This window comes from Nomascus leucogenys, chromosome 2 (assembly GCF_006542625.1).
Source record: "Nomascus leucogenys isolate Asia chromosome 2, Asia_NLE_v1, whole genome shotgun sequence".
In the NCBI taxonomy this organism is placed as follows: Eukaryota; Metazoa; Chordata; class Mammalia; order Primates; family Hylobatidae; genus Nomascus; species Nomascus leucogenys.
Genome location: NC_044382.1, coordinates 37,142,654 through 37,169,145, shown reverse-complemented (window position 1 = coordinate 37,169,145; position 26,492 = coordinate 37,142,654). Strand labels below are relative to the sequence as shown.

General features: G+C 39.4%; 1 protein-coding gene and 1 long non-coding RNA gene across 2 annotated transcripts in view; one reads left to right on the top strand and one right to left on the bottom strand.

Moving 5' to 3' along the window:
• The window catches only part of DIAPH1 (diaphanous related formin 1), a 105,023-nt gene that overhangs the window by 32,715 nt on the left and 45,816 nt on the right, over nt 1-26,492 (bottom strand). Inside the window, 1 exon segment of the mRNA XM_030827470.1 lies at nt 26,376-26,384. Coding sequence (XP_030683330.1) covers nt 26,376-26,384 — 9 coding nt within the window.
• LOC105739341 lies at nt 13,096-20,171 on the top strand. Its single transcript, XR_001115252.2, has 3 exons — nt 13,096-13,371; nt 16,706-16,810; nt 17,967-20,171. It is a non-coding gene; the product is annotated as an uncharacterized LOC105739341 (long non-coding RNA).

Genomic DNA, 26,492 nt, shown 5'->3' with positions numbered 1-26,492 from the left:
GAAAAAGAATGTAATGGACAAGTGAGACACATTGAAAAGGCCAATGGTCCAACATATGTATAATTGGAGGCCCAGAAAGAGAAGAAAAATTGGACAGGAGCAAGATTTGAAGAGAAAATAGTTGTGCATTTTTCAGAAGTGATGAAAGCCTTCAACATACAGAATCAAGCAGCTCAGAGAAACTCAAGTATAAATACAAAGAAAACCACACCGTGGCATATCATCGTAGTAAAACTGCTAAAAATCAGAGTTAAAAAAAAAATCCTTGCTGGGCGTGGTGATCCAGATGATTCACACCTGTAATCCACTTTGAGAGACTAACGTGGGTGGATTCCTTGAGCCTAGGTGTTTGAGACCAACCCAGGCAACACAGTGAGACTCCATCTTTACAAAACAACTAAAAAATTAGCTGGGTGCGGTGGTGCACGCTTGTAGTCCTAGCTCCTCAGGAAGCTGAGGTAGGAGGCTCACTTGAGCCTGGGAGCTCAAGGCTACCATGAGCTATGATTGCACCACTCCACTCCAGCCTGGGCGACAGAGCAATATCTTGTTTCAAAAAAAACAAAAAAAAAAAACCCTCAAAATAGCAGGGGGTGGAATATATTATCTTCAAATGAAAAACAGTAAGACTGACAGTGGAATTCTTTTAAAAAAAAAAGAAAGAAAAAACATCTTCCAAAATATGGATGAAATAAAGATATATCCACAAAAAAACAGAATTCATTACCAGCAGACCTGAACTAATATAGTAAAGGGAGTATTTATTCAGGCAGAAGAAAGAAAAAATTATCCCAAAGGAAATACAAAAATGCAGACATGAAGCAAAAACACTAGAAAGGTGTTTCTAAGTGAATATTGGTATTACAAAGTAACAGTAAAAATACTTGTGGGGTTTAAAGCACCTACAGAATCAAATTGCATGACACCAATAACTCAAAAGGAAGGTACGTAACAGAGCTAAAATGTTCCAGCCTGGGCAATAAGGGCAATAAGGTTGAGACCTTGTCTCTACAAAAAGTAAAAAAATTAGCAAGCATGGTGATGTGTGCCTGTAGTCCCAGTTACTTGGGAGGCTCAGGTGGGAGAATCACCTAAGCCCAAGGAGGCTGAGGCTGCAGTGAGCCACAATCATGCCACTATACTCCAGCCTGGGTGACAAAGTGAGATCCTGCCTCAAAAAAGAAAAATAAATAAAGAAGTGTTGTAAAGTTCTAGCATTATCTAGAGGGTAGTAAAATTATAATTTGTATTAGACTATCATAAGTCAAGTATGTATATTGTAATTTTTAAGATACTCGGCCGGGTGCGGTGGCTCACGCCTGTAATCCCAGCACTTTGGGAGGCCGAGGCAGGCGGATCACGAGGTCAGGAGATCGAGACCATCCTGGCTAACACAGTGAAACCCTGTCTCTACTAAAAATACAAAAAATTAGCCAGGCGAGGTGGCAGGCGCCTGTAGTCCCAGCTACTCCGGAGGCTGAGGCAGGAGAATGGCGTGAACCCTGGGGGGCGGAGCCTGCAGTGAGCCGAGATGGCGCCACTGCACTCCAGCCTGGGCGACAGCGAGACTCTGTCTCAAAAAAAAAAAAAAGATACTCACTAGGAGGATAGTAAAAAGGTATATAACAACAGGGGAAATGTGAAATAATACAGTTCTAAATTAATCCGTAAGAGGGCAAAAACAGAAAGTAGAACATAAATCATGAAAATCAAACAGAAAACAAATAGAAATAGGGTATATATCAACTCAAATGGATTAAATATATGAAAAGACTAAAACTGTCAGACTGGAGTTACAAAACATACTTACTAAATATGTGCTGCTTATAAGGGACACACCTTAAATAAAGACACAGATACATTGAGAGTAAAATAGTGGAAGAAGATATACTAATCAAAAGAACAATAATCAAGAGAAAACTGGTGTAGCTATACTAATATCAGATAGAGATATCTCTAGTAACTGGCATGATACATACATTTCATAATAAAGGGTCAATCCTTGAGGAAAATATAATAATTCTAAATCTAAAAATATCCAATAATTTAGTTTTAAAATATATAAAGTTAAAAATTGAGTGAACTAAAGGCTGAAAAAGACAAATCCATAACCACAGTGGAAGAATTAACACCCTTCACACAATACTAATAAAACAAGCAGATAAAAACTTGGAAAGGATATAGAAAATCTGAACATATCTAACAAAGTTAACTGACATGTTAGAACAATGTACCCAATAATACTAACATCTTTTTTCATGTGTATACAGCATATTTGCCAAAATTTACCATATATGGGTAAAAGCAAGCCTCAACAAATTTCAAAGGATAGAAATAATTCAGAGTACTAAGCTATCAGTAAAAAGATAACCAAAAAATACCCAATTATTTGGATATTAAGCAAATATATAAATAACTCTGGAGTCAGGTAAGAAATCACAAAATAGAAACAAAAAAATATTTTGAATGGAATGAAATCAACACATCAAATGCAACAAATGGAACTCATAAAAAGCACAAAATAAGATGGTAGATTTAAACCTCAATATTTCAGTAATTACATTAAATGTAAACAGACTACACACTCTGTATTGGTTAAGACCAATAGTGTCAAGTGGATTAAAAAACAAGAGTCCAAGGATATGCTGTTTATGAGAAATATCTAGAGCAAGGATACAGAAAGGAAGAAAAAGTATAGCTATACCAGGCAAATTCTAACTACAAGAAAGTTGCCCAAGTTGCATTCACATCAGACGAAAATAGTCTTTAAGGTAATAAAAAGCAGTATAGAAGATAAAGAGGGACTTTCTATATTGATTAAAAAAAGTTTAGTTCATCAGGAAAATGTAGGATTTTTAAATTTGTATGCACCTAATAACATTATCTTAAGATATATAAAGCACCAAAAATGTATAACCTGAATCTAATAATGAGGACATATGAGACAAATCCAAAGTGATGGACACGTTAAGGTCACAAAAAATAAAAACTGAGGAACTATAACGAAGAGTCTGACTTCATTTTTTGATGTTTAACTGCTGACAGCTCACCTCTTCCTCTTTCTCTATGTCCTATATCTGGACATAAGCCAGATGTAAACCTCACCTCTTTTTCTTTTCCTATGTCCCTTATCCAGGCAAGCTGATATGAAAGTCTAGATGTTCCTTCCTTGGGAATCAGCAAGAAATCCAAACTAGGCAAAGTCTGCTCTTGTGCAAGAACTCTCACCCCAGCCCAAGCCCCTAACCACAATAAAAGCCCAAATGAATCTCCTTTCCTTTTTCTTTCTTTTCTTTTCTTTTTTTTTTTCTTTTTTTTTTTTCTTTTTCTTTTTTTTTTTTTGGAAGCAGCTCAAAATCAAAAAAAAAAAAAAAAAAAAAAAAAAAAAAAAAAAAAAAAAAAAAAAACTCTGGATCAGTGTCCTCACTCTGCCCAGGCTGGAGTGCAGTGGCGCAATCTCAGCTCACCTCCACCTCCCAGGCTCAAGCAATCCTTCCACCTCAGCCTCCTGAGTAGCTGGGAAGACAGGTGCACACCACCATGCCCAGCTATCCCTTTCCTTGTTCTCTACAGCCATTTCAAACCTGCTTGAGAGGATTGCCCTGCTCTCCTGGACCTCAATTATGTAAGTTAATAAACCTTTTCATACCCTTTTGTTATGCATGTAACACCAATAGTCTTAACATCCAAACCAAATTTTAAGTGGGGGTCTATAGTGCCCTTGCGGGTGACCATAACAGGAACTGTTCCCAATTAAATGAGACTAAAGATAAAAGACAAATGAATGCAGTGCATGATCCAGGACTTTTTTCTATAAAGGACATTATTGTTACAATTGGCAAAATCTGAAGAAAGTCTGTAGATTAAGTAACAGTATTGCACTTATGCTAATTTTCTAACTTTGACAACTGTACCGCATTTATGGACCTGTTATTAGAAAACACACTGGGCCGGGCTCAGTGGCTTATGCCTATAATCCCAGCACTTTGGAAGGCCAAGGAGGAAGGATCACTTGAGCCCAAGAGTTCAAGAACAGCCTGGGCAACATAGTGAGACCACATCTCTACCAAAAATACAAATAAAAAAATTAGCCAGGTGCGGTGGCACACACCTGTAGTCCCAGCTACTCAGAAGGCTGAGGTGAAAGGATTGCTTGTGCCAGGGAGTTCAAGGTTGCAGTGTCACCACACTCCAGCCTGGGCAACAGAGCAAGACCCTGTCCCTTAAAAAAAAAAAAAAAGGCATCGTGTCTAACTTACCCTCAAATAGCTCAATAAAAAATACTATACTCACATACACATACATACATAACACACACAGAGAGAGAAAAGGGTAAGACAAAGGTAAAATATTAACAGCTGATTCGGAATGTGGTCAAGCAAATGCAGGAAGTTTTTTGTACTATTCTAGCAGCTTTTCTGTATGTCTAAAATTATGTCAATATAAAAAATCAAAAGAAAAAATATAAAACAAAACCACATAGAACTATAATGCCAACTCTACAAAGCGAGATTTTTTTTTTTTTTTTTTTTTTTTTGAGACGGAGTCTCACTCTGTCGCCCAGGCTGGAGTGCAGTGGCGCAATCTCGGCTCACTGCAAGCTCCGCCTCCCGGGTTCACGCCATTCTCCTGCCTCAGCCTCTCTGAGTAGCTGGGACTACAGGCGCCCGCCACCACGCCTGGCTAATTTTTGTATTTTTAGTAGAGACGGGGTTTCACCGTGGTCTCGATCTCCTGACCTCGTGATCCGCCCGCCTTGGCCTCCCAAAGTGCTGGGATTACAAGCGTGAGCCACAGCGCCCGGCCAAAGCGAGATATTTTGACTACTTTTCTCAGTGATTGATAAAACAAATAGAATACAGAAAATTTAAACAACACAATTAACAGACAAGAACAAATGGAGACATGTAGAACATGTAACTGAAGACCATATATGTGTTCTTTCAGTGCACACAGAACATTTATAATATTTGGCAATATTCTGAGCCATAAAGCAAAACTCTACAAATTTCTAAAGACTGAAATCACAAGAGCATCTACCAGAATGCAATTAGCCAGAAATTAACAAGAAATACAAAATATCCTGAAAATTCCATGTGGTAGACAGAATAATCGTCCTCCAAAGATGTCCACATTCTAATTCCCAGAATCTGTGAATATTGAACAAGCTTATGAAGCAGAAGAGACTTTGCAGGCATGATTTAATTAAGGATCTTGAGATGACAGGATTAGTCTGGATTATGTGGGTAGGCTCAGTATAATCACGAATTGTTTTTGTTGTTTTTTTTTTTTCTTTTAGAGTTGCAGTCCTACTTGATCACCCAGGCCGGAGAGCAGTGGTGCAATCAGAGCTCACTGCAGCCTTAAATTCCTGGGCTCAAGCGATCCTCCTGCCTCAGCCTCCTGAGCTGTTGGGACTACAGGCACACGCCACCACACTTAGCTACAAGGATTCTTTTTTTTTTTTTTTTTGAGACGGAGTCTCACTCTGTCGCCAGGCTGGAGTGCAGTGGCGCATCTTGGCTCACTGCAAGCTCCGCCTCCCGGGTTCACGCCATTCTCCTGCCTCAGCCTCTCCGAGTAGCTGGGACTACAGGCGCCCGCCACCACGCCCAGCTAATTTTTGTATTTTTAGTAGAGACGGGGTTTCACCGTGGTCTCGATCTCCTGACCTCGTGATCCGCCCGCCTCGGCCTCCCAAAGTGCTGGGATTACAAGTGTGAGCCACCGCGCCCGGCCACAAGGATTCTTATAAGAAGGATAGGAGGACCAGAGTCAGAGAGGAGATGTGATGACAGAAGCAGAGGTCAGAGAAAGAGATTTGAAGATGCTATGCTGCTGGCTTTAAAGACTGAGGAAGGGACCATAAGCCAAGGAATCTAGGCAGGCGTTAAACATTGGAAAAGGAAAGGAAATAGATTCTTCTTTAGAGCCTCCAGAAGGAATACAGCCCTGCCAACATTTCGATTTTAGAAATTCTGGCCTCCAAAACTGTAAGATAATACATTTGCATTGTCTTAAGTCACTAAATTTGTGGTAATTTGTTATAGGAACAATAGGAAACTAATACGCTCCATATATATGGAAATTAAGTACTTCAAATCTGATATGTCCTTATAAAGAAGAGGAAATCTGGACACACAAGGAGACACAAGGAATGCGCGCACAGAAGAAAAGACCACACGAGGACACAGCAAGATGGCAACCATCTGCAAGAGAAGGTGAGAGGCCTCAGAACAAATTAAACTTGCTAACACCTTGATCTTAGACTTCAAGCCTCCAGAACTGTGAGAAATAAATTTCTGTTGTTTAAGCTGCTCAGTCTGTGGTACTCTCTTATGGCAGCTCTAGCAAACGAATACACTTCCTATCAAGACTTAAGGGATGTGAGCCAGGCATGGTGGCTCACGCCTGTAATCCCAGCACTTTGGGAGGCTGATGCGGGCATATCACTTAAGGTTGAGAGTTCGAGACCAGCCTAGCCAACATGGTGAAAAAACCCTGTCTCTACTAAAGATACAAAAATTAGCTGGGTGTCATGGCACACGCCTGTAACCCCAGCTACTTGGGAAGCTGAGGCAGAAGAATTGCTTGAACCCAGGAGGTGGAGGTTGCAGTGAGCCAAGACCGCACCACTGCACTCCAGCCTGGGTGACAGGCTTTTTTTTTGACTCTGTCTCAAAAAAATAACTTAAGAGATGTGTCCCAAACAATAACTTAAACAAAAACAGTCTCGGCCAGGCACGGTGGCTCACACCTGTAATCCCAGCACTTTGGGAGGCCAAGGCGGGTGGATCACCAGAGGTCAGGAGTTCAAGACCAGCCTGCCCAACATGGTGAAACCTCAACTCTACTAAAAATACAAAAAATTAGCCAGGCGTGGTGGTGGGCGCCTATGTAATTCCAGCTACTCAGGAGGCTGAGGCAGGAGAATCGCTTGTACCCAGGAGGTGGAGGTTGCAGTGAGCCAAGATCGCACCACTGCACTCCAGCCTGCGTAACAAGAGCAAAACTCCATCTCAAAAAAACCCCCCAAGAAAACATAGTCTCAAATGCATATATGACAGGGAAAAAAGACTAAAAACTAAAGAGGTAAGTACCTATTTTTAAAAAATTAGAATAAGAATAGTAAAATAAACCAAAACAAAAATTTAAAGATAGAGACAAGAACAGAAATTAGTGAAATCTGTAGCAGAGGGGATTCACAAAGCCAACAGTTTTGGCTTAAAACATTTTTTTAAGACTAGTTAAATTCAGTATTTTAAAACAAGAAAGAAAAACAGAAAAATCAGGCATAAATAACTAACATCAGGAACAAAATACAGGACTGAACTAAATATGGCTCAGGCTCAAGCATTAAAAGCAATAGTAACAGGCAGGGCGCAGTGGCTCATGCCTGTAATCCCAGCACTTTGGGAGGCTGAGGCGGGCATATCACCTGAGGCCGGGAGTTCGAGATCAGCCTCACCAACATGGTGAAACCCCGTCTCTAATAAAAATACAAAATTAGCCAGGCATGGTGGTGCATGCTTGTAATCCCAGCTACTCGGGAGGCTGAGGCAGGAGAATCCCTTGAACCTGAGGCAGAAGTTGCAGTGAGCCGAGATCGTGCCACTGCACTCCAGCCTGGACAACAAGAGCAAAACTCCATCTCAAAAAAAAAAAAAAAAAGGAATAATATCATACAAAATATGTCTGCAAATTTAGATAAAATTGATAAATTTCTAGAAAAATATAACATATCAAAACTTATCCAATAAGAGAAAAAGAGTCCTATAACCATAAAAGAATTAAATCAGTGATCAAAAATTTCTTCAGAGACCCAGATGACTTCACCAGCTATTATTTCAAACACTCAAGGAACAAATAATTCCACCAATATTATGCAAAAAATTTTTCCACAGAATAGAAGTCTATATTCTCAACTCATGTTGTGAGGCTAGCATAACTTCACTATCAAAATGTGAAAGAACAGTATCAAAAAAATCATAGGTACTTTCACTCATAAACATAGGCACAAAATTCCTAATAGCAAAGTGAATTAAGGGGTATAAAATAAAAATAACAACAGATCACATCCAAGTTAGATTTGTTTTAGGAATGCAAAATCGGTGTAACAGAAATCAGTTAATATGCTTCCCACAATTACAGATTAAAGGAGAAAATTATATGACCATCTCAACAATACAAAAAAAAATCTGACCAAATTTAATATCCATTCAGAATAAACAGTCTTAGCATAGCAGAAATCGAAGAAACTTCTTTGACAACGTGTATATATACCAAAAGCTACAGGCAAAACCCTTCAGGATGGTGGGTACTCTGAGTTGGGGGTGGAAGTTCAGTTGTAACTGGAAGGGGGGTACATAACAAAGGGCATCTTGGTCTCAGACCTTGATTACATGAATGTAAATTTCCTTTTTAATTTTTTGAAATTTACTGCTGCATAATGAGTTGTACACTTTGACCTGAAATAAAGAAGAAGAACTAAGATACACACACACATCCCCCTCTGATTACAGCCATGTAAATGCTATATATACAGCACAGGCAAAGACTACAAGGGAATATGAACAAATTAAAACAATTTGATTTGTTAACATAGTGTGATAATGTAACTACCTGTAAATTTTTTTTTTTATTATACTTTAAGTTTTAGGGTACATATGCACAATGTGCAGGTTTGTTACATATGTAGCCATGTGCCATGTTGGTGTGCTGCACCCATTAACTCATCATTTAGCATTAGGTATATCTCCTAATGCTATCCCTCCCCCGTCTCCCCACCCCACAACAGTCCCCAGAGTGTGATGTTCCCCTTCCTGTGTCCATGTGTTCTCATTGTTCAATTCCCACCTATGAGTGAGAACATGCGGTGTTTGGTTTTTTTGTCCTTGCGATAGTTTACTGAGAATGATGATTTCCAGTTTCATCCATGTCCCTACAAAGGACATGAGCTCATCATTTTTTATGGCTGCACAGTATTCCATGGTGTCTATGTGCCACATTTTCTTAATCCAGTCTATCGTTGTTGGACATTTGGGTTGGTTCCAAGTCTTTGCTATTGTGAATAGTGCCGCAATAAACATACGTGTGCATGTGTCTTTATAGCAGCATGATTTATAGTCCTTTGGGTATATACCCAGTAATGGGATGGCTGGGTCAAATGGTATTTCTAGTTCTAGATCCCTGAGGAATCGCCACACTGACTTCCACAATGGTTGAACTAGTTTACAGTCCCACCAACAGTGTAAAAGTGTTCCTATTTCTCCACATCCTCTCCAGCACCTGTTGTTTCCTGACTTTTTTTTTTTTTTTTTTTTTTTTTGAGACGGAGTCTTGCTCTTTCACCCAGGCTGGAGTGCAGTGGCGCGATCTCGGCTCACTGCAAGCTCCACCTCCCGGGTTCACGCCATTCTCCTGCCTCAGCCTCTCCGAGCAGCTGGGACTACAGGCGCCCGCCACCACGCCCGGCTAATTTTTTGTATTTTTAGTAGAGACAGGGTGTTTCCTGACTTTTTAATGATGGCCATTCTAACTGGTGTGAGATGGTATCTCATTGTGGTTTTGATTTGCATTTCTCTGATGGCCAGTGATGATGAGCATTTTTTCATGTGTTTTTTTGGCTGCATAAATGTCTTCTTTTGAGAAGTGTCTGTTCATGCCCTTCGCCCACTTTTTGATGGGGTTGTTTGTTTTTTTCTTGTAAATTTGTTTGAGTTCATTGTAGATTCTGGATATTAGCCCTTTTGTCAGATGAGTAGGTTGCGAAAATTTTCTCCCATTTTGTAGGTTGCCTGTTCACTCTGATGGTAGTTTCTTTTGCTGTGCAGAAGCTCTTTAGTTTAATTAGATCCCATTTGTCAATTTTGGCTTTTGTTGCCATTGCTTTTGGTGTTTTAGACATGAAGTCCTTGCCCATGCCTATGTCCTGAATGGTAATTTAGACTAGGTTTTCTTCTAGGGTTTTTATGATTTTAGGTCTAACATGTAAGTCTTTAATCCATCTTGAATTAATTTTTGTATAAGGTGTAAGGAAGGGATCCAGTTTCAGCTTTCTACATATGGCTAGCCAGTTTTCCCAGCACCATTTATTAAATAGGGAATCCTTTCCCCATTGCTTAACTACGTGTAAATTTTAAAAACTGTCACCAACCAAGAAACTGTAAGAAAGGTAAGACAGATATGGCTCTGGGCACCACCTATTTTATTTTCATATCCTTAGACAGGTAGGCCTGGTTCAACTTTGACACTGGGTTAGGAAGAACTCCCAATGACAACCAGCAGTAAAGACAGGCAGTCAAATGTAGAACTCATAGAATGCTCCCACTTGCCACCTTCCCAGCCTTCTTACAGGAATGGTGCACTAATTAATCATCCAGATACTAAAGCACCTAATATACAACCTTATCAATGCTTGGATTCCAGCCCCATTTTCATAAGAGCAAAGATGAGAAGTCCAGAACAAAGGCCTCATGCTGTCCCTCACCCTAAAAACATCAAGGGCTGAGTAATTTCAGTTTACAGAATTGTATGAAATAAGGGACCAAAATAGGTGGATATAGATAGCACCTTAGCACAAAGGAAAAGAGGAAAATTTTTTCTGCAAAGGCTGTGACTCTCAACAGACAATAGTCTGTTGAAATAGAAAAGAGGGACCCTTACACCTAGCTATGTGGTTAAAAAGTGGCCGTACCAGGATCCATATTTCTAGCTGCTGCAATCCTGACCTATTCAGCAGATTCTAAACCCTTTGCTAGTGGAACTATAGTTTCCAAACTAGACATGGGGCCAATCTAGTCTCCACAGACCAGACTCTATGAGTGTCCTGCCAGCCTTGCCAAGAAGCCAGACACTGCTAATTCCCTTCTATCAACTGTGCCCTCCCCTTGGGCAAGGGAATAGACTGCTTGCTGTGGCTGCTGAAAGTCAGAGTCACTGACCCATTTCAGAAGGGGGAGAAGAATACTAAACATGAACTTTCATCTGATCGTTTGCATCTAAGTCAGTCTCAGGGAGTATCTCCAAAAAGGTCAAGGGGAGGAGTAGCGATATTATAATCCTGAAGCCATAAAGGACTTTTCACCACATCCCCCCCCAGCCCCAACACAGTATTATATTTTTTTCTTTCTATAAAAGTCCATTAAGTGCTGTTAATTCATTGAGTCTTACCAGGGAGAAAGCTGCTACTTAAGTAAAAAAAAGTATTCGGGAAAAAAAAAGCTGATACTCTAGAATCACCATAGGGATGCAGCTATTACACAGCAGCCAAACACAGTTGTCCCCAAGCTTAAAAGCTCTCCTTTAATTCTTAGAACAGGTGAGGTCCACTTCTACGACCATGTTCTCTGTTGAAGGCAGTGTGCAAACTTTTCTCAAGACTTTGGGTAACAGATTATCACGTCAGGAGAAAAGTAAGAGTCCAGCCTTTCTCCCTCTGAAGGTGGCAGGGCATTGCTCCTTCACTTCGTCTCCAACAGCCTCTGGGGGAAATCCTAAAGAAGAGGCTCTGCTCTGGCAAGAAGGGAAGTCTGGCTTTGTATCTTCTTAGTCCCAACCTGAGAGATCTTTTATTTATTTATTTATTTATTTTTTGAAATGGAGTCTCACTCTGTCACCCAGGCTGGAGTGCAGTGGTGCAATCTTGCCTCACCACAACCTCCGCCTCCCGGGTTCAAGCAATTCTCCTGCCTCAGCCTCCCGAGTAGCTGGGATTACAGGCATGCACCACCGGGTGGCCTGGCTAATTTTTGTATTTTTAGTAGAGACGAGGTTTCGCCATATTGGCCAGGCTGGTCTCAAACTCCCAACCTCAGGTGATCCACCCGCCTTGGCCTCCCAAAGTGCTGGGATTACAGGCGTGAGTCACCGCGCCTGGCAGAGATCTTCTTTTTAAAAGAAATTAAGTCTATAAATAAATTACAAAATAAAAAATAAAAGAGCACAAGAGAGAACCTATAGAGACATCAACCAACTGCAATGTGTAGACTTTATTTGGCTCTGATTCAAATGAACTATTAAAAAAACAATTATCATAAGATACTTTGGGAAATTTAATACTAACTGGCTATCTGATATTAAAGAATTTTTTAGATATGATAATGGTAGTAATTATCTTTTAAAAGTCCTAATTTTTTTGACACACATTCTAAACTGCTTAAGGATTAAATAATATGAACAAGGATACATGTAAAAATAATGGGTGGCAAAGACAAAGTTGATACAGGTATATGAAACAAGACTGACTGCTGATTAAGTTTCTTAAATGGGTGATGGACATAGGGGTGTTCATACTAATCTTTTTACGTGTATGTGTGTAAGTGTGCGTGCATTTTTTTTTATGGTTTCAAAAATAACATTTTTTTTTTTAATTCAAGACCATTTTTCCCTAGAGTCATTGGGGCATTTGATTCTTCCCAGACAGCCGAGTGAAAGGGGTTCCTTTTTTTCTTCTTTTTTTGGGGGGGTATCTTTTCTTATCTGATCCTATAATTAAGAATATTGCCCTAAACATCTCTGTAGCAAAAACACCTAAACCCGGGATTAGAGTCTAGATGAGGCAAAGGGGATGCCCTGGCCTGCTGCCTCAAAAACTAGCACCCTGTCACTGTTAGTAGGTGTCCGGCAGCCAAACCATTTTGCTCTGTGCTCTGCTGGCAAGGACTTGTGGCATCGATTGCTCAGGATGCAAGCAGCCTGCAGCAAGGCGTGTCCCTGATGAGCAACTGCTGAGTAAAAGAGTACGTAGCTGCGCCTCAGCCAGTCTCCCTCCCTCTGCAAACCAGACTCCTCCTTTGCCTAACTCCTTTTTTTTCCCTGCGTCACAAATACAAAATGGAGTTAGCTGGGAGCAAAAACAATCTGTCTAAAATGGCTGAATGCAGTGGGGAGTGCCAGACAGTAAAGCGAAGGGAAAGGGCACCCCCTGGCGTCCAAGATAGGGAGTCTGTTTTATGTCCTTCACTACTTTTGCATTTGAAACGAATCAGTCCTACAGAGTCCAAGTTAATTGTCACAAATCTTGATGTTGAGCTCTAAAATTCAAATAATAGAAACTGAGGCACAAGAAGGGAAAATAATTTTCAGTCTCTAAAGACAAAGGGCGCAAGTCAACAGCCCTGAGTTGCAGTTACTGCTTGGTTATGATTAGTAATAGTTTCTAGGAGACAACAGAACTGAAGGGAGGTCCTTTTATAGTACATGATGCCCCAACTTCAATAATGGACTAATGACCCCCGGAATCCCACCGCTATAGCCTTCACTTCCCCAGGAATTCCTGTTGCAGGCGTCTCTCAATGAAGACCACAAACAGGAAATGGAGAAGTAGGGAGTTGCCTGACATCCTGGAAACTACGTTCTTAAGAACTGCAGGTGGGAGTAAGTAAGTGGGATAGAAAAATGGGCTTTTCAAAAACTGTTGAGAACACGGACTGACTCTAAAGTCAGTTATATCCGCAGGGCTGGAAGACAGGCTGAGCTATTATAAAGCAGCTCCACCTAACCTCACTCACTTACTCAGGACCAAAACCCTATTTGCTCTGCCCAAGATAAAGCCTGCAGCATTTGTACCTATTCTACAGGGAACACCCTCCATTATCTTTATCTTATGCTACACCTCCCTTGAGTAAGCCAAGTACCTATAACTAAAAGAGAACATGTAAGAAAGGTGGAAAAAAACAGAAACATCTGGAAAAACTTGTGGGTACAAGTCATTAATGGTTGCCACTACTTAAATGAGGCTGCACAAATACGCCAGTTTATCCAACGTCCCTAAAGTGAGGTAATGGCAACACATACAACACAGGTGCACAAAAATCACAAGTTGTTAAAAAAAAAAAAAAAAGATAAGACTCTGGCATCACTATAGTTTTCTCTGAAGAAATAGGGTCTTTGTGGAAGAATCCTAGATCTCTCAGGCATATATGAAAGATCAGAACACTTAATAATCTCTCTAGGAAATAACTTTCTGTGAGGGTAACATAGCTAAGGAATTGCCAAATTCACCTAGCATACAATAAGCCATGTCTATTAAGCACTACATCAACTCTCTAATTCTAGGAAGAGGAGAGAGTAAGAGGGTCTTAATGTTAATGTAAGTGTTAATATAAGAAGCTGCCCAAATGGAGGACTTCTGATTTATATTCTTCATGGTTGTAATATACATAAGGGATAAATTCAGCACTTTAAAACAATCACTAAGGTATACATTATAGAAGGAAAAATATCATGCCAACCGAATAGCAGTTATCCCTGCCCAAAGGTAACCATATCACTGATATCTTGGCCAAAATATACAACTATCTGCAAAATCCCACAGAACTAGACCATCACAGATGCGCAAGCTGTAAGGAGGGACAGGGCAAACTGGCATTAATGAACAAACCTAAAGGACAAGAACAAAGCCACACAGAATCCCAAAGGAAGAACCAGATGCTGAGAGTTATAAAGAAGGGGACAGATCTAAGTCTGGAAGGGTAGCAGAAAAGCAGTATTAAAAATTTGGGCACTTCACCAAGCAGTTGGTCTTTCAGATAAAATAGTCATTGAGTTTCCCACAGATACTTTCCCAGCACACCCAGGATGGTGACTCAATTAGGGAGTGCTAAAAAGAGGTCTGCTTCTAGGATGTGGGTGCGGAAGGACTGGAAGGACAGGCACTATCCCAAACAAGGACTCAGGTCTATGCCAGCAAAGAGGACAGGTTTATGCAAGGAAACAATAGGCTAGAGGGCAGAAGAAAAGGCATTAAAATAAGGTACTAGGAATAAAACTCTTTTCCTGGATTAAAAAATGTTTTATTATGGGAAAAATTAAATATACAAAAACAGAATTATTAATCCCCATGCATACATCACTCTGTTTCAACAGTTATCCACTCGTGACCAATTGTTTCATCTACACCCCAGCCCACTTCTAAATCCCATAATAATCCGCAATTATTTCTGTACGCATCTCTAAAAGATGATGACTTTTTAAAAAATGCCATGAAACCATTATCACAAGAATTTCCAGCTGTCTCAAATGTCAAGTGTTTTGTATAGTTCATTTGGATCAAGATCTAAATAAGTTCCATATGCTGTATTGGTTGATAAAATTTAAAATTCTCTCAATCTATATGTTCCTCTCCATCTCATTTTTTCCCCTGAAATTTATTTGTTGAAGAAATCAGGACACTAATCACTGGTAAAAAGCAAGAAGCACTAGCACAGTGACTTTACACTGTCAGTCACTGGAAGCGAGCACCTGAGGTTTCTCTCAACATGCCTGCATTCTTGCCACTCCCTTTCACTAAGTGCTGGATTCTGAGCCCAATATATCTAGGCTCAAATTCTGGCTTGGTGTTTACTTGCTATAAAATCTTAATAAGCAAAGGACATATTAATTCTCTTTTATATCTCAATTATAAAACAAAGATAATACCAATTAGGCATCATGGAAATAATGTTTTGATAATTGGAAATAATAATTGATAATCCCGTCACAAATCTGACATTAAATAGGTATTCATAATTTAAGACTGAATGAGAAGGCAAAGTACCTTCATCTTTTTTTTAGGTGCTCCAGATCAGTTTTAATCTCTGCTGTCTCACCCACGCTAACTAAATAAATACTGAGTAAACTGCAGAATTCTAAACCATTCTCCATAACAAAGGACTCTAGAAATACTCTGTTTTATTCAGGGTTGGGAAGGGAAGTAACACGGTAAGAGCAGAACAAAGAGAACAGATGGAATAAACACCCAGCCCCCAGCCTGAGCCTGCAGAGACAGCTGCTGGTTTTCGTCATACTGCTGTTTTTTTCCCTTCTTTGTTCCTGAGGTGGAAGCCAGGAAAGGGTGGAGAAAGAGGAGGGGGGAAGGGGTGGAGATGGGAAGACCGCCATCTCTGTTACTGAAAGTCACCTGATCTTCTCCTCCAATCCCTAGTCTCTGACCTCACAATCTGGAACCTGAGCCAAAATAGCTCAACTGCGCACACCCCGTGGCCGAAAAGAAAAATGCAAGCAGAATAGGAAAAACGGGAAATTCTTGGGAAAGATTTTTGCAGCTTTTCTTGCTAAGAGAAATGCAAACACACACACAGGAGAGTGCCGTATCTTCCCATCTAATAGATCTAAAAGAACAAATCACTGGCTCTAAGAAGAGTTGGGGTTATTGTAGGATCAGGAGGAAAGAATGGTTCCATCCCATCTTGCAGAAATGGGGTTACCAATGCCCTTCTATTATATCACTGGGGTCCCTTGCCCAGTGATACTTAGAAGTGAAAAGAGGTTTTTTTTTTTTAAACATTGGAATCTGTTTTTTCAAAAAGAAACTTAAGAGTGAAGTAAAGGATACTGTTACTTGCTTTATAGAACTGAATGCTAGTACTTGGCTTGGCAGACGAAATCTCAGGTTCAAGTACTTCTAGAAATCTAGAAGTGCTCTAGAATCTTCTCCAAGCATCTCAGACACTGACATTTCCTTTTTAACCCTGTGTCTTTTTCATTATAAAAACAATATAACCACATTATAGAAAAATTAAAAGAAAAAGTATGTAGTACCCTAACAAAATCTCTGTTACAGTAGTCTGGTATATTCCCTTCTAATCTTTCACTAATGCATTTCTTTTTAATATGAAACAATTGTAATAAGGTGTACATAATTTGTTTCCTGCTTTTCCCACCAAACACTGAATCACAAGCATTCTTCCACATTGCTCCAAAGGCAATGGGCGAGAGTTCTAATACATGGAACAGTTACAGGACACTAAGTTCTAGAGCAATTCATCTCCAGAACAAAAACTGAAATGGAAGCAAGAAAAAAAATAAGGTAGGCCACTCCTTTCCTTTAAAGGCCTTTTAGAGAGTAGCATCCCTTTGCTAGCAATACAAAGATCTCCTCCTGTTCAAGTATCACACTCGAGTGAAGTCTGGAAGGTCCCCTGGCTGAACTTTGCAAGTCTCTCTTCCCCATATCATAATGGCTATAAGCTCTAGTATAAGTTGCCATACATTTACAGAGCTGATGTGGGTAACTAACTCTTCAATTCATTGTTATGTACGAGTTTTTTTTAGGAAGATCAAAAGGACATGTATACATGCTAAGATGCAGTCAGATCAAATGGGTTACTGTAGCTACTGTTTCAAAAAAAAAAAGGACAATTATTTCATTACTCTATTTTTGTTTTATCCTTGTGTTCATTGTAAAAGTAATGCCTGCTTATTAAAAATTTATAATTTTTTTAATGAGGAAAGTCTCTGCATACTGATATGAAGACTCTCCAAGATATAGAAGGTATAGAAACAGTACAGAGAGTATGTTCCTTGTTTTGGTAAGAGGAAGGACAAGAATCTGTATCAGTATTTGTTTATAACTGCATTTTTTAAGAAAGTCTAAAGGATAATCAAACTAATAAAAATGGTTACCTCTAGAAGGTAGGGGAGGGAGAAGGATGGCATGGATGAATACTAGGGTGGGAATGAGACTTTTTTATACTGTTTTTACTTCTGAACCACTTATCTATGCAAAAAAAAACAAAAAACAAAAAACACACACAGATAACAGAGAAGCTGAAAGAAAAGCCCCAGAGGAAACATTCTGTGGAGACATCCTTAGTACTCCTTGCAAACTAGCCTGTCTACAACCTTATGTTTGGAGGGAGACTTGTTCAGCATCAGCAGCAAAGTCATTTCAGGTCCAACAATTCCCAAATGGTGTAAGGTCAAGCGATACTCAAAACAGTGTCTCTTCCTTAAGGCAACAGTTTTGGGTTCTAGTATGTAGTAAGAGAGCACTGGATCACTCTTTTGTTCACCCCAATCCTTAGTTCTGCTTTGACAGTTGCTGGATATCCCATTTCTTCGCCTAAACACATCTCTGATCTCTACCAACTCCAGGTCTCCATAGCAAGAGAATAACCAAGCTTGAACAAAAGTTATGTCTGTATAACTGTAACATTCTTCATCTTGATCTCTACCTCCTCCAGTTTCTCACAACTCCTTCCGTGTTGTACAAGCCCCAGTCCAGCACAATACTCTGCCCTAATCACTCTGCCCTCCATCCATCCTCTTCAGCTGAGTCAATCTCTAAGTGGTTCCGAACTAATTCACTGACCACAGAGAACTTCTTCAAAACGTCCTTCTAAGATGGCTACTGAGACCTGGTTTGGAAGATGGCAAGAAAAGTGCCTCTGAAATAGTGACTCCAAAATTGACTGCCAAGTCAACAGAAAATGTTGAATTGTTTCCTAATCAATCTCATATGACTTCCATAAGAACAGGGATAATACTTATATAATACCTATTCAGACACAGATATCAAAATATTATTAAGAGAACAGGTGAAGAGTGGCTTAATTCACACCGTTAACATGTAAACATGTTACATGTTACAAACATGCTCCTCATGTAGTCCTTATACTAAAGTTTGAGATTTATTCTATCAACAGACATTTAAGGCTAGGAACTGACTGTACCAAGATGTTAGAAGTTTAAGTAATACTGATACCCCAACTAGATGGTCTAAGTCTCAGACAATGACATTTAAAAGGACATTTGGTTAGAAATAAAATCTGGAATCCACAGATAATGGCAGATGGTACCTTGAATTTAAAAGATACCATTTCAGTCTATATGTTTCTAGAAAAGAGTAACACAGGCACACACTAAAGCTGGGATGGCTAGAAAGAGGCTCTAAAAATGAGACTAGCTGGGGATAATTAGGAGTTAACATATGACACAAAGGGTTGACTTTGTGAAAATCTTTCTGCACCAGCATATTCTATCCAAGTTAAACCTGGGGAATTCCCTGAAGAAATGGATTCAGTAGATTATCTCAAGCTAGTTATCAATATATAATGTGGGTAGGTTCTATTATGTGCTTAAAGTAGTTTTTCAGCAGAAACTGAGACAGAGATGGGATTATGAGTGTGTATATAATGAGGCTACAATGAGCTACCAAGGTGATAAAATACAAACCTCTCTTTGAGCCCTCTCAAAGGAAGGCTATGCTTTCATGAAGGTATCAGACTAAAGAACAAAAACCCTTTCCAGCCTCTGGACCCCCAAAAGAACACGAATATTGCTACTATTGAAAATACTAGCTGCAACAGGACAAGATCCTTTTGTAAAAGGGCAAGCTGTAGCTTTCTATGTAATTTAACTGCCGATCAGTCCTCCAAATAAATTTCCTGACAGGTAGAGGGCAGTATACTAAGCAGCTTCTATTTGGAAAGGACAGAGGTTGCCTCTCTCTAACGTGATGACATCACTACCAAACGCAACAATGACACATCTAAAATAAAAGGGATCCATGTGCCATCTGGTGGCAGAAAGCAGTAAAACACACTGCTAGAAATAAAATATCGAATTCCCACGGTTGAGAAGAAAATTAATACTTAATTCCTTTACCTGATGGTGCAGTCCCTTAAATCTCCACCAATAAGTCTTCTGTGGAAACTACATCAGCAGCCTTCATGCAATAGTTTTAAAGTTTTGCCCCAGTTTAGCTGTATACTCCTAAACACTGGTTGTAAGCAAGCAGCAGCTCCTGATACCTGACCTTTGGTGCATAGAATAAGAGAATGAAACTCAGACCAAAACAAACAAAATAACAAAAGGACTTGGAAGGCTGTCAGAAACAAAAGAAGAGTTTGACATGACAGATAACACCAAAGACAGCTTATTGCAAGGAAAAAAACAAAGTAACAGAACCAGAAGTTTAAAACTGAAATATCTTTTAGGTTCATGTATCTCACTTTACAGATAGAGTCAAGGTATGAAAGATAACCTTTGGTGCAATCTTATTAGTGGTCAGACTAAAACAACATATCACTTTTCCCCTACTAGACGTTACCATAAATTTTTTTTATTTTTGGTGGAAGTATAAATTGCTAAAATCTTGTACCTAGCAACTTGGGCCCAGAAATTTTATTTTTAAGAATTTACTGTGCAGAAATACAAGTTTGCAAAGACAATTAAAAATGGAAAAATGGATGTTTCTTTCAGCATTGCTTGTAATAAAAAAATGGAAAACTTATTTGTATTATATGACAGAAGACAACTATCTATCAGAAATAATGACAGATCTATATGTAAGGACATTGAGATGCTAAAACATGTTAAGCAAAATACGAAACAGTATATACTGTATAAGATCACACCAATTGCATTAAAAAAGAAGTGTGTATACCCTCATGTTTCTGTAATTTTATTTTTAATTCCTTTGCCCCCTTTCCAGTAAAGTTTTATTCAAAAATTTACCTTTCTCACTTGAACTAAAGAAGAAAAGAATTTTCCCGCTCCTTTATTAGAATAACATATGCATATAAAAAGTATGACTTAACCACAATCACTCTGGGGGAGGACAACTTTTTACCCTGTATTTCTAGTGTATTCTACATATTTGTTAAAATGATAAATTAGTCCAGGAACTGGCTTTAGACAGGACCATGGTAACAGAGGAAGACAAAATTCTGCTAGGTAAAAGTAATGATGGAAGTCTTTGCAAGTTCCTTTTCTGATTGCTTCAATTTTGTCAGTGAAGTAGAAAGAAAACATCCTCAGCTGAGAATGAGGATGAGGGAGGTTTGGGCTGTTGAGGAGGAAAAAAAGGTGTGAAATAACCTTTAGGAGAGCAGGAAATTCAATGAATTTGTAATGCTTAAAATATGATTGCCTGGCAGTATCAAGGGCCAAGCAACTTCACAAATTAAGCAGAGGAGAGTTGGGAGAAAGATCAGCCAGTGAGTTAGCAGGAAAAGTAAATGTTTCCTCTCCTGAAAGCTAAGAGAAGAAAGTCTGTCAAAGGAGGGCCCAGTTGTGTGGTATTCTCCAGCCATGTTCAGTTGCACAGCTACAGGAGCAGGACAAAGACAGAAAAGGAATTAACTGGGATTGTGGTTTTGCCAATCGAGTATGAAATGAGAGAGATAATGGAAGAACGAACCCCAAGAGAATGATTATAATGATTAACCAAGAAATTTTAGTTCAGGGAAAGAGTGAAGTCATCAGAAGGTGAAGGACAGTGAAATGCTGGTAGGACAAATGGATTAGCGGGGCTGGAGGACTGTTGGGGTCAGGATAGCAAAGGGAGTAAGGTAAAAAGATAGAACCTGGGTGATATGACATGAGATCCTAGAAGGGGGGAATGGTTGAGGTAGGATAGAGGACAAAATCAGTAGAAGAATTCAAGGAACTGAAATAGGCCAGAATATTGGTAGGATCATGACCTTTTCGTACAAAAATTCCCAAGAATTAAGTCAGAGGTAGTATTGGAGTATAGAAGAGTGGATATGAGTCAAGAGCTAAATTGTTTGAGAAATGAGGAGTAACGTGGGTGTCAGTAGATGACAACACGAAGAGAGAAAATGGGTGACATAACTTGATGTCATAAGATTTGAAATTGTTGGTTTTTAGGAATTGTTTCCTTTTAGGAAAGAGGCAAAATGATCTGAGAGTGGCAATGAAGAACAAAGATTACATCTACCCCACCTCCAAGCCCACTGGGGTGAGGTCTATGAGAACAAAGAAAAACAACCACATGGGCTGGGCCTGGTGGCTCACGCCTGTAATCCCAGCACTTTGGGAGGCCAAGGTGGGTGGATCACCTGAGGTGAGGAGTTCAAGACCAGCCTCGCCAACATGGTGAAACCCTGTCTCTACTAAAAATACAAAAATTAGCCAGGTGTGGTGGTGCACACCTGTAATCCCAGCTACTCGGGAGGCTGAGGCAGGAGAATTGCTTGTGACCAGGAGGCAGAGGCTACAGTGAACTTAGCTTGCCACTGCACTCCAATCTGGGCAACAGAGCAAGACTCCATCTCAAAAACAAAACCAAACCAAACCACATAAGCAAGCAAAAGGGAAAGTGGTATTGAGAGAAAACCAGGTTTCCAGTAGAGCAAAGTGAAAAAGGTTTTGCCAGTAATGGACCATGAATTCCAGAAGGTACAGTGGACCAGTTTCAGGAGCTTAGGTGGGAGGGGAGGAGACAGAATAGGAACCACACAGAACCTTATCGCAATTAAACTATGGGAGATGAGGGATGACCCAGGAGTCTGGGGCTGCCTGTGGTAAGTGACATAAACCAAGATAAATGGCATAATATTAGACACAGTGGATTAAAAGAAAATGGTGATGGAAAGGCTGGGGTGTAGAGGGGTATATGAGGGGGTAGTTTAGGTTCCTTTTTTATATCACTAGTGACAGTGAGATGACAACCTGGAGGAGGTATGGTACTTTTTCCATGTGAAGAAGTTCTGGTAACCCCAGATAATAGGGGTAGATTTGTGTTTTTAAATCACAAGGGACTATTATCGGATATTATAGAACTTCCCAGTTTCTTTGTGCTAGTAGTCTGACCCTACTCAAAACCCAAGAGAAGCTAAGTAATTAAAAGGTAAGACTCCCAACAAGTGTTCACTTGACTAGTACCTCTAGTCCTAATCCTACCGATTTGAGTGGAATAAGGAACTGATGGAACAGACATCTTTCTGCTAAGAGACTCAATGAACAAGGTAGAGCAGGCTGAGCTCTCACAAAACCTTGCTGCTAAAGGTTAAAGCTGCAGAAGCTACAAAAATTCACTAATAAAGATGCAACTGGGTGAGTGCCACCTAGTGGACAGAAGAGAATCACAGGGAAAAAGAAAAAGACCCTCAGATTCTTTTTGGGAAAGGGGCTCCTGCTGAAGCCTGAAGCAAGAAAATTATGTCAGGGCAGCAGACAGGTAAACCTATCTGTTACGGCTAACAGTTCTGACTTCTGGAACAACAGTACTGGACCCACACAGTCAAATGCTAACTAGAATACTGTTATTTTTTAATAAAATTCTCACTTCTTAGTGAAGGTCTTTTTAGCCAGAGTTTTTTCTAAATTACTGCCATTAAATATTTGGAGAACTGTTCTGATGCTCACAGTTCACATAACACACCTCTTACTTTAACAAGTCTAATGTTCCATATTGTTTCTGAGGGGAAGGAATAAACCTAAAAATAAAAGTCACTGTACTACTTACTTAAGACATGAGTTATCACTCACCATGCTATGGTTCAAGAGGTGGTAGTGTAATGATCACATAATCAACAAAAGACAGCGAAGAAAAGAAATGCAAAATGAAAAACTAGTTTATCTTGTACATACAAATAATGAGCTGCCTAAGGCTACTATAGCAATGAAAATGCTCCCTTGGAGAAAATGAAACAAAAAAAAAAAAAAAAGAAATTTAACTATTGGACCTGTTTCCAAGAAATTCAAAAAAGAGTCAACAAAGAGTCCATGATAAAAGACTCCTTGCTGATCACTATAAGGAAAGTGAGAATATGAAAAAGGACTAGAAGTTTTATGGCACTGCCTATCAAAAGTAAATTCAAAATATTTCCTGGCAGGGAATAAGTTAACTGAGTAAGTAAATACCTCATTTATGGGAAACAAAGCCTTCAGAAACAAGACACTAATCCTTAAAAGAGAAATAATGTGTAAAAGAATCTGGAGTATAAAATTCCAGGACCAGTTCCTGTCTCTCAGCTCTTCTCTTGTAAAAAGGCACACATATTCTGCTTCAGAATATGTGTAACAGGAGACTTTTCACTACAGGAGGCAGATGGGCAGAGTGAGGCAGGTGCTTTCTTCAATGCCCGTTCTTGGAGGGGCCAGTAGGTATACTGAAGGTTTTAGGTATCAATAAAACATAAGGGGGATATAGGCATGCTTAACAAATAGCAGAGTTGTGTTTAGCAAGCAAGAGAGGAAATAATGCAATATGATGAAAACCTAGTGTCCAAATAACTTCTTCATCAATACTGGCAACCACCTGGACTGAAATCATCTAAGCAGTGCTTCTACTAGATAAACATGTCTTATTTCTTCAACTGGATTAGTTTTGCAAGAGTTGAATATAATCAGAATATGCCTTCTCTTTTATAACCCTAAATATCTAGTATCTCACTTACTTTTTTAAATCTATTACTGTTCCCTTTTTTCTACTCAGTCACTGCCAATTCAAGGACATTTGCGTCTGAATGAATGAAGTGGTTCCTGAAGGCAGCACATTCCCCTTCTTGCAGCTTTTGTCTGGATCTAAGCTTTCAGAGGCTCTTAGGGCAAGTACATACACACTTCTAAGAAGTAGAAGGCTAGAGCAAGGACTTTGGAGTCACTGTTTGGAGTCTGAAGTCTGACACTTTTTATACAGTTTGGAAAAAGTTATTTAATCTATGTCACTACTTCATCTGGAAGATGAAATATTTACAAGGTTGATAATGAGTAGTTATCTATCATTTAATTATATCATCAATACCAAGACTATGAATGAGAGACTTGGTAACTGACACTGGCTTCAGTATTCAAACTGAACTGGTTCAATATTCCATTCAGTATTCAACAATTACTTTTAAAAAGCAGTAAGGATGGCCGGGCGCAGTGGCTCATGCCTGTAATCCCAGCACTTTGGGAGGCCGAGGTGGGCAGATCACCTGAGGTCAGGAGTTCAAGACCAGCCTGCCCAACATGGTGGAACTCCATCTCTACAAAAATAAAAAAATTAGCTGGACATGATGGTGGGTGTCTGTAATCCCAGCTACTCAGGAGGCTGAGGCAGGAGAATCCCTTGAACCCGGGAGGCGAAGGCTGCAGTGAGCCACGATCGCGCCACTGCACTCCAGCCTGGGAGACAGAGCGAGACTCTGTCTCAAAAATAAAAAAAAATTATAAAAATGAAAAAGTAGTAAGGATGAAGATCTTTTTCTGGAATATAAATACTGGAGATGTTTAAAACGCTGAAGTAAAGTATATTTGCTGTCATACTGAGGAGATCTGGGTCTTCCGAGTGCTTGCAATTTTTGAGAGCTTGAAATTCCTTATCTGACAAAAACCTAAACTCTAAATAAGAAGCACAAAGATCTTTTACTAAAGTTTTCTTTTTATTGGCCTTTTGTGACTAAGGGGGCCACTTTGGTATTTTAAAAAATACTACCATATCCCAATTCATAATGAGAATATAATGCCAAGGAAGACCACTAAACTGTATAAAACCCAACTAGAATTAACAGGAATACAAATGCACCGAATAAAAAGATGGGGATGAGGGTGGGGGGAGAAAAGGGGCCCAGTCAGTATTCATTTGCAAAGGCACTAAAAGTGCAGAGCCCAGACTCAAGAAAGAAACTTATGCCAGAGGCCAACATAGGGATTTTGTGAACTTACAAATTAGAAAATCATTTAATTTTGACTTTGTCAACTTGTCTTTATTGATACACTAATACAGTATATGTGGTTACCATCACAGTATTTTAATTAAGAGAGTAGAATTAATCCCTTAGGCTGGACTTTGGCATGGAAGGTGACAATTTTCTTAGAGGAAAAGGCCATCTTGACCTGAATGACAGGGCAACAAGACAGATATGAGCATTATGGTCTTATACTCCTAGATACACACACACACACACACACACACACACACACACACACACACACACGTAACTAGGGGCTACCAAGGCACCTAGCAATCTGTTAGACTCCTTATTAGAACAAAGTGCAGCCTGTTTCCATCAGATTACTTAAGGAAAAAAATAAGAATTGCCCTTAAAAATACTAATTGACTAGGCGGAGGTGGGGAAAATAAATGCTCCAAAGTTGCCCTTAATTTTCATCACTAGGGTCATAGTAAGCCTCTAAACAAACAAAAATGCTAGAAGATGAAAATATGAAATTATTGGGCTATAATTGTCATTATACATGACAAGATCTTTTAAATACTATCTCAGGGGAAGTAACTACAAGTACCCTATCACAAGGTAGCACAAAACCACAAGAATTAGGAAGTGAAGAAAGACGAGGGCAAAGAAGATCAGCTCTTGTAAAATAAAAGGAACCATATGAAGGCTAAAAAAGAAAATCAAGAATTTATATAGAAAAAATGGACCAGAAGTCAAGACTCCTGGTTCTGATCACATAACCTTGGGAAAGCTACCTAACTGTTCAGAGTCTATATATGCTACAGAATGGAGATGATACACATCCTGCCTGTCTTATAAGGCTTCTTTGCATATCAAATAGGGTAATATATGTTAGGGCACTATGAAAATTGTAAAACAGCACAAATGTAAGGTAATAGTATTATTGCTTACGTTGTCCCTCACGTTCTAAAGAGATTAAGTATGTGGTAGTTTAACGGGAAGCAAACTTTCTTCCCTATTAGTTAATGCCAAAGCTATTGGTCCTTTTGAACTCCAGGGGAGGAAAAAAAAACCAAAACCAAAAACAAAAAACACCTAGCAAAGACAAGTCAACCCTCAATCTCTGGTCTCAGTTTTCTAATGAGAAATTCCTTTATATCTATTTCATCTTTTTCTCTAATATTCAAGAGACCAAACTAAAAGGCTCTTTTGTATTCTTACCTTTGGAAGCTGCAGGAGCAAAGTGCCAGGAAGGAGAAGGCATCCAATATTGGAAAGAAATGGAAGGAAGAAAAGGAATCACATATGGTTCTTTGTTACTGTAGACAGTCACTCGGT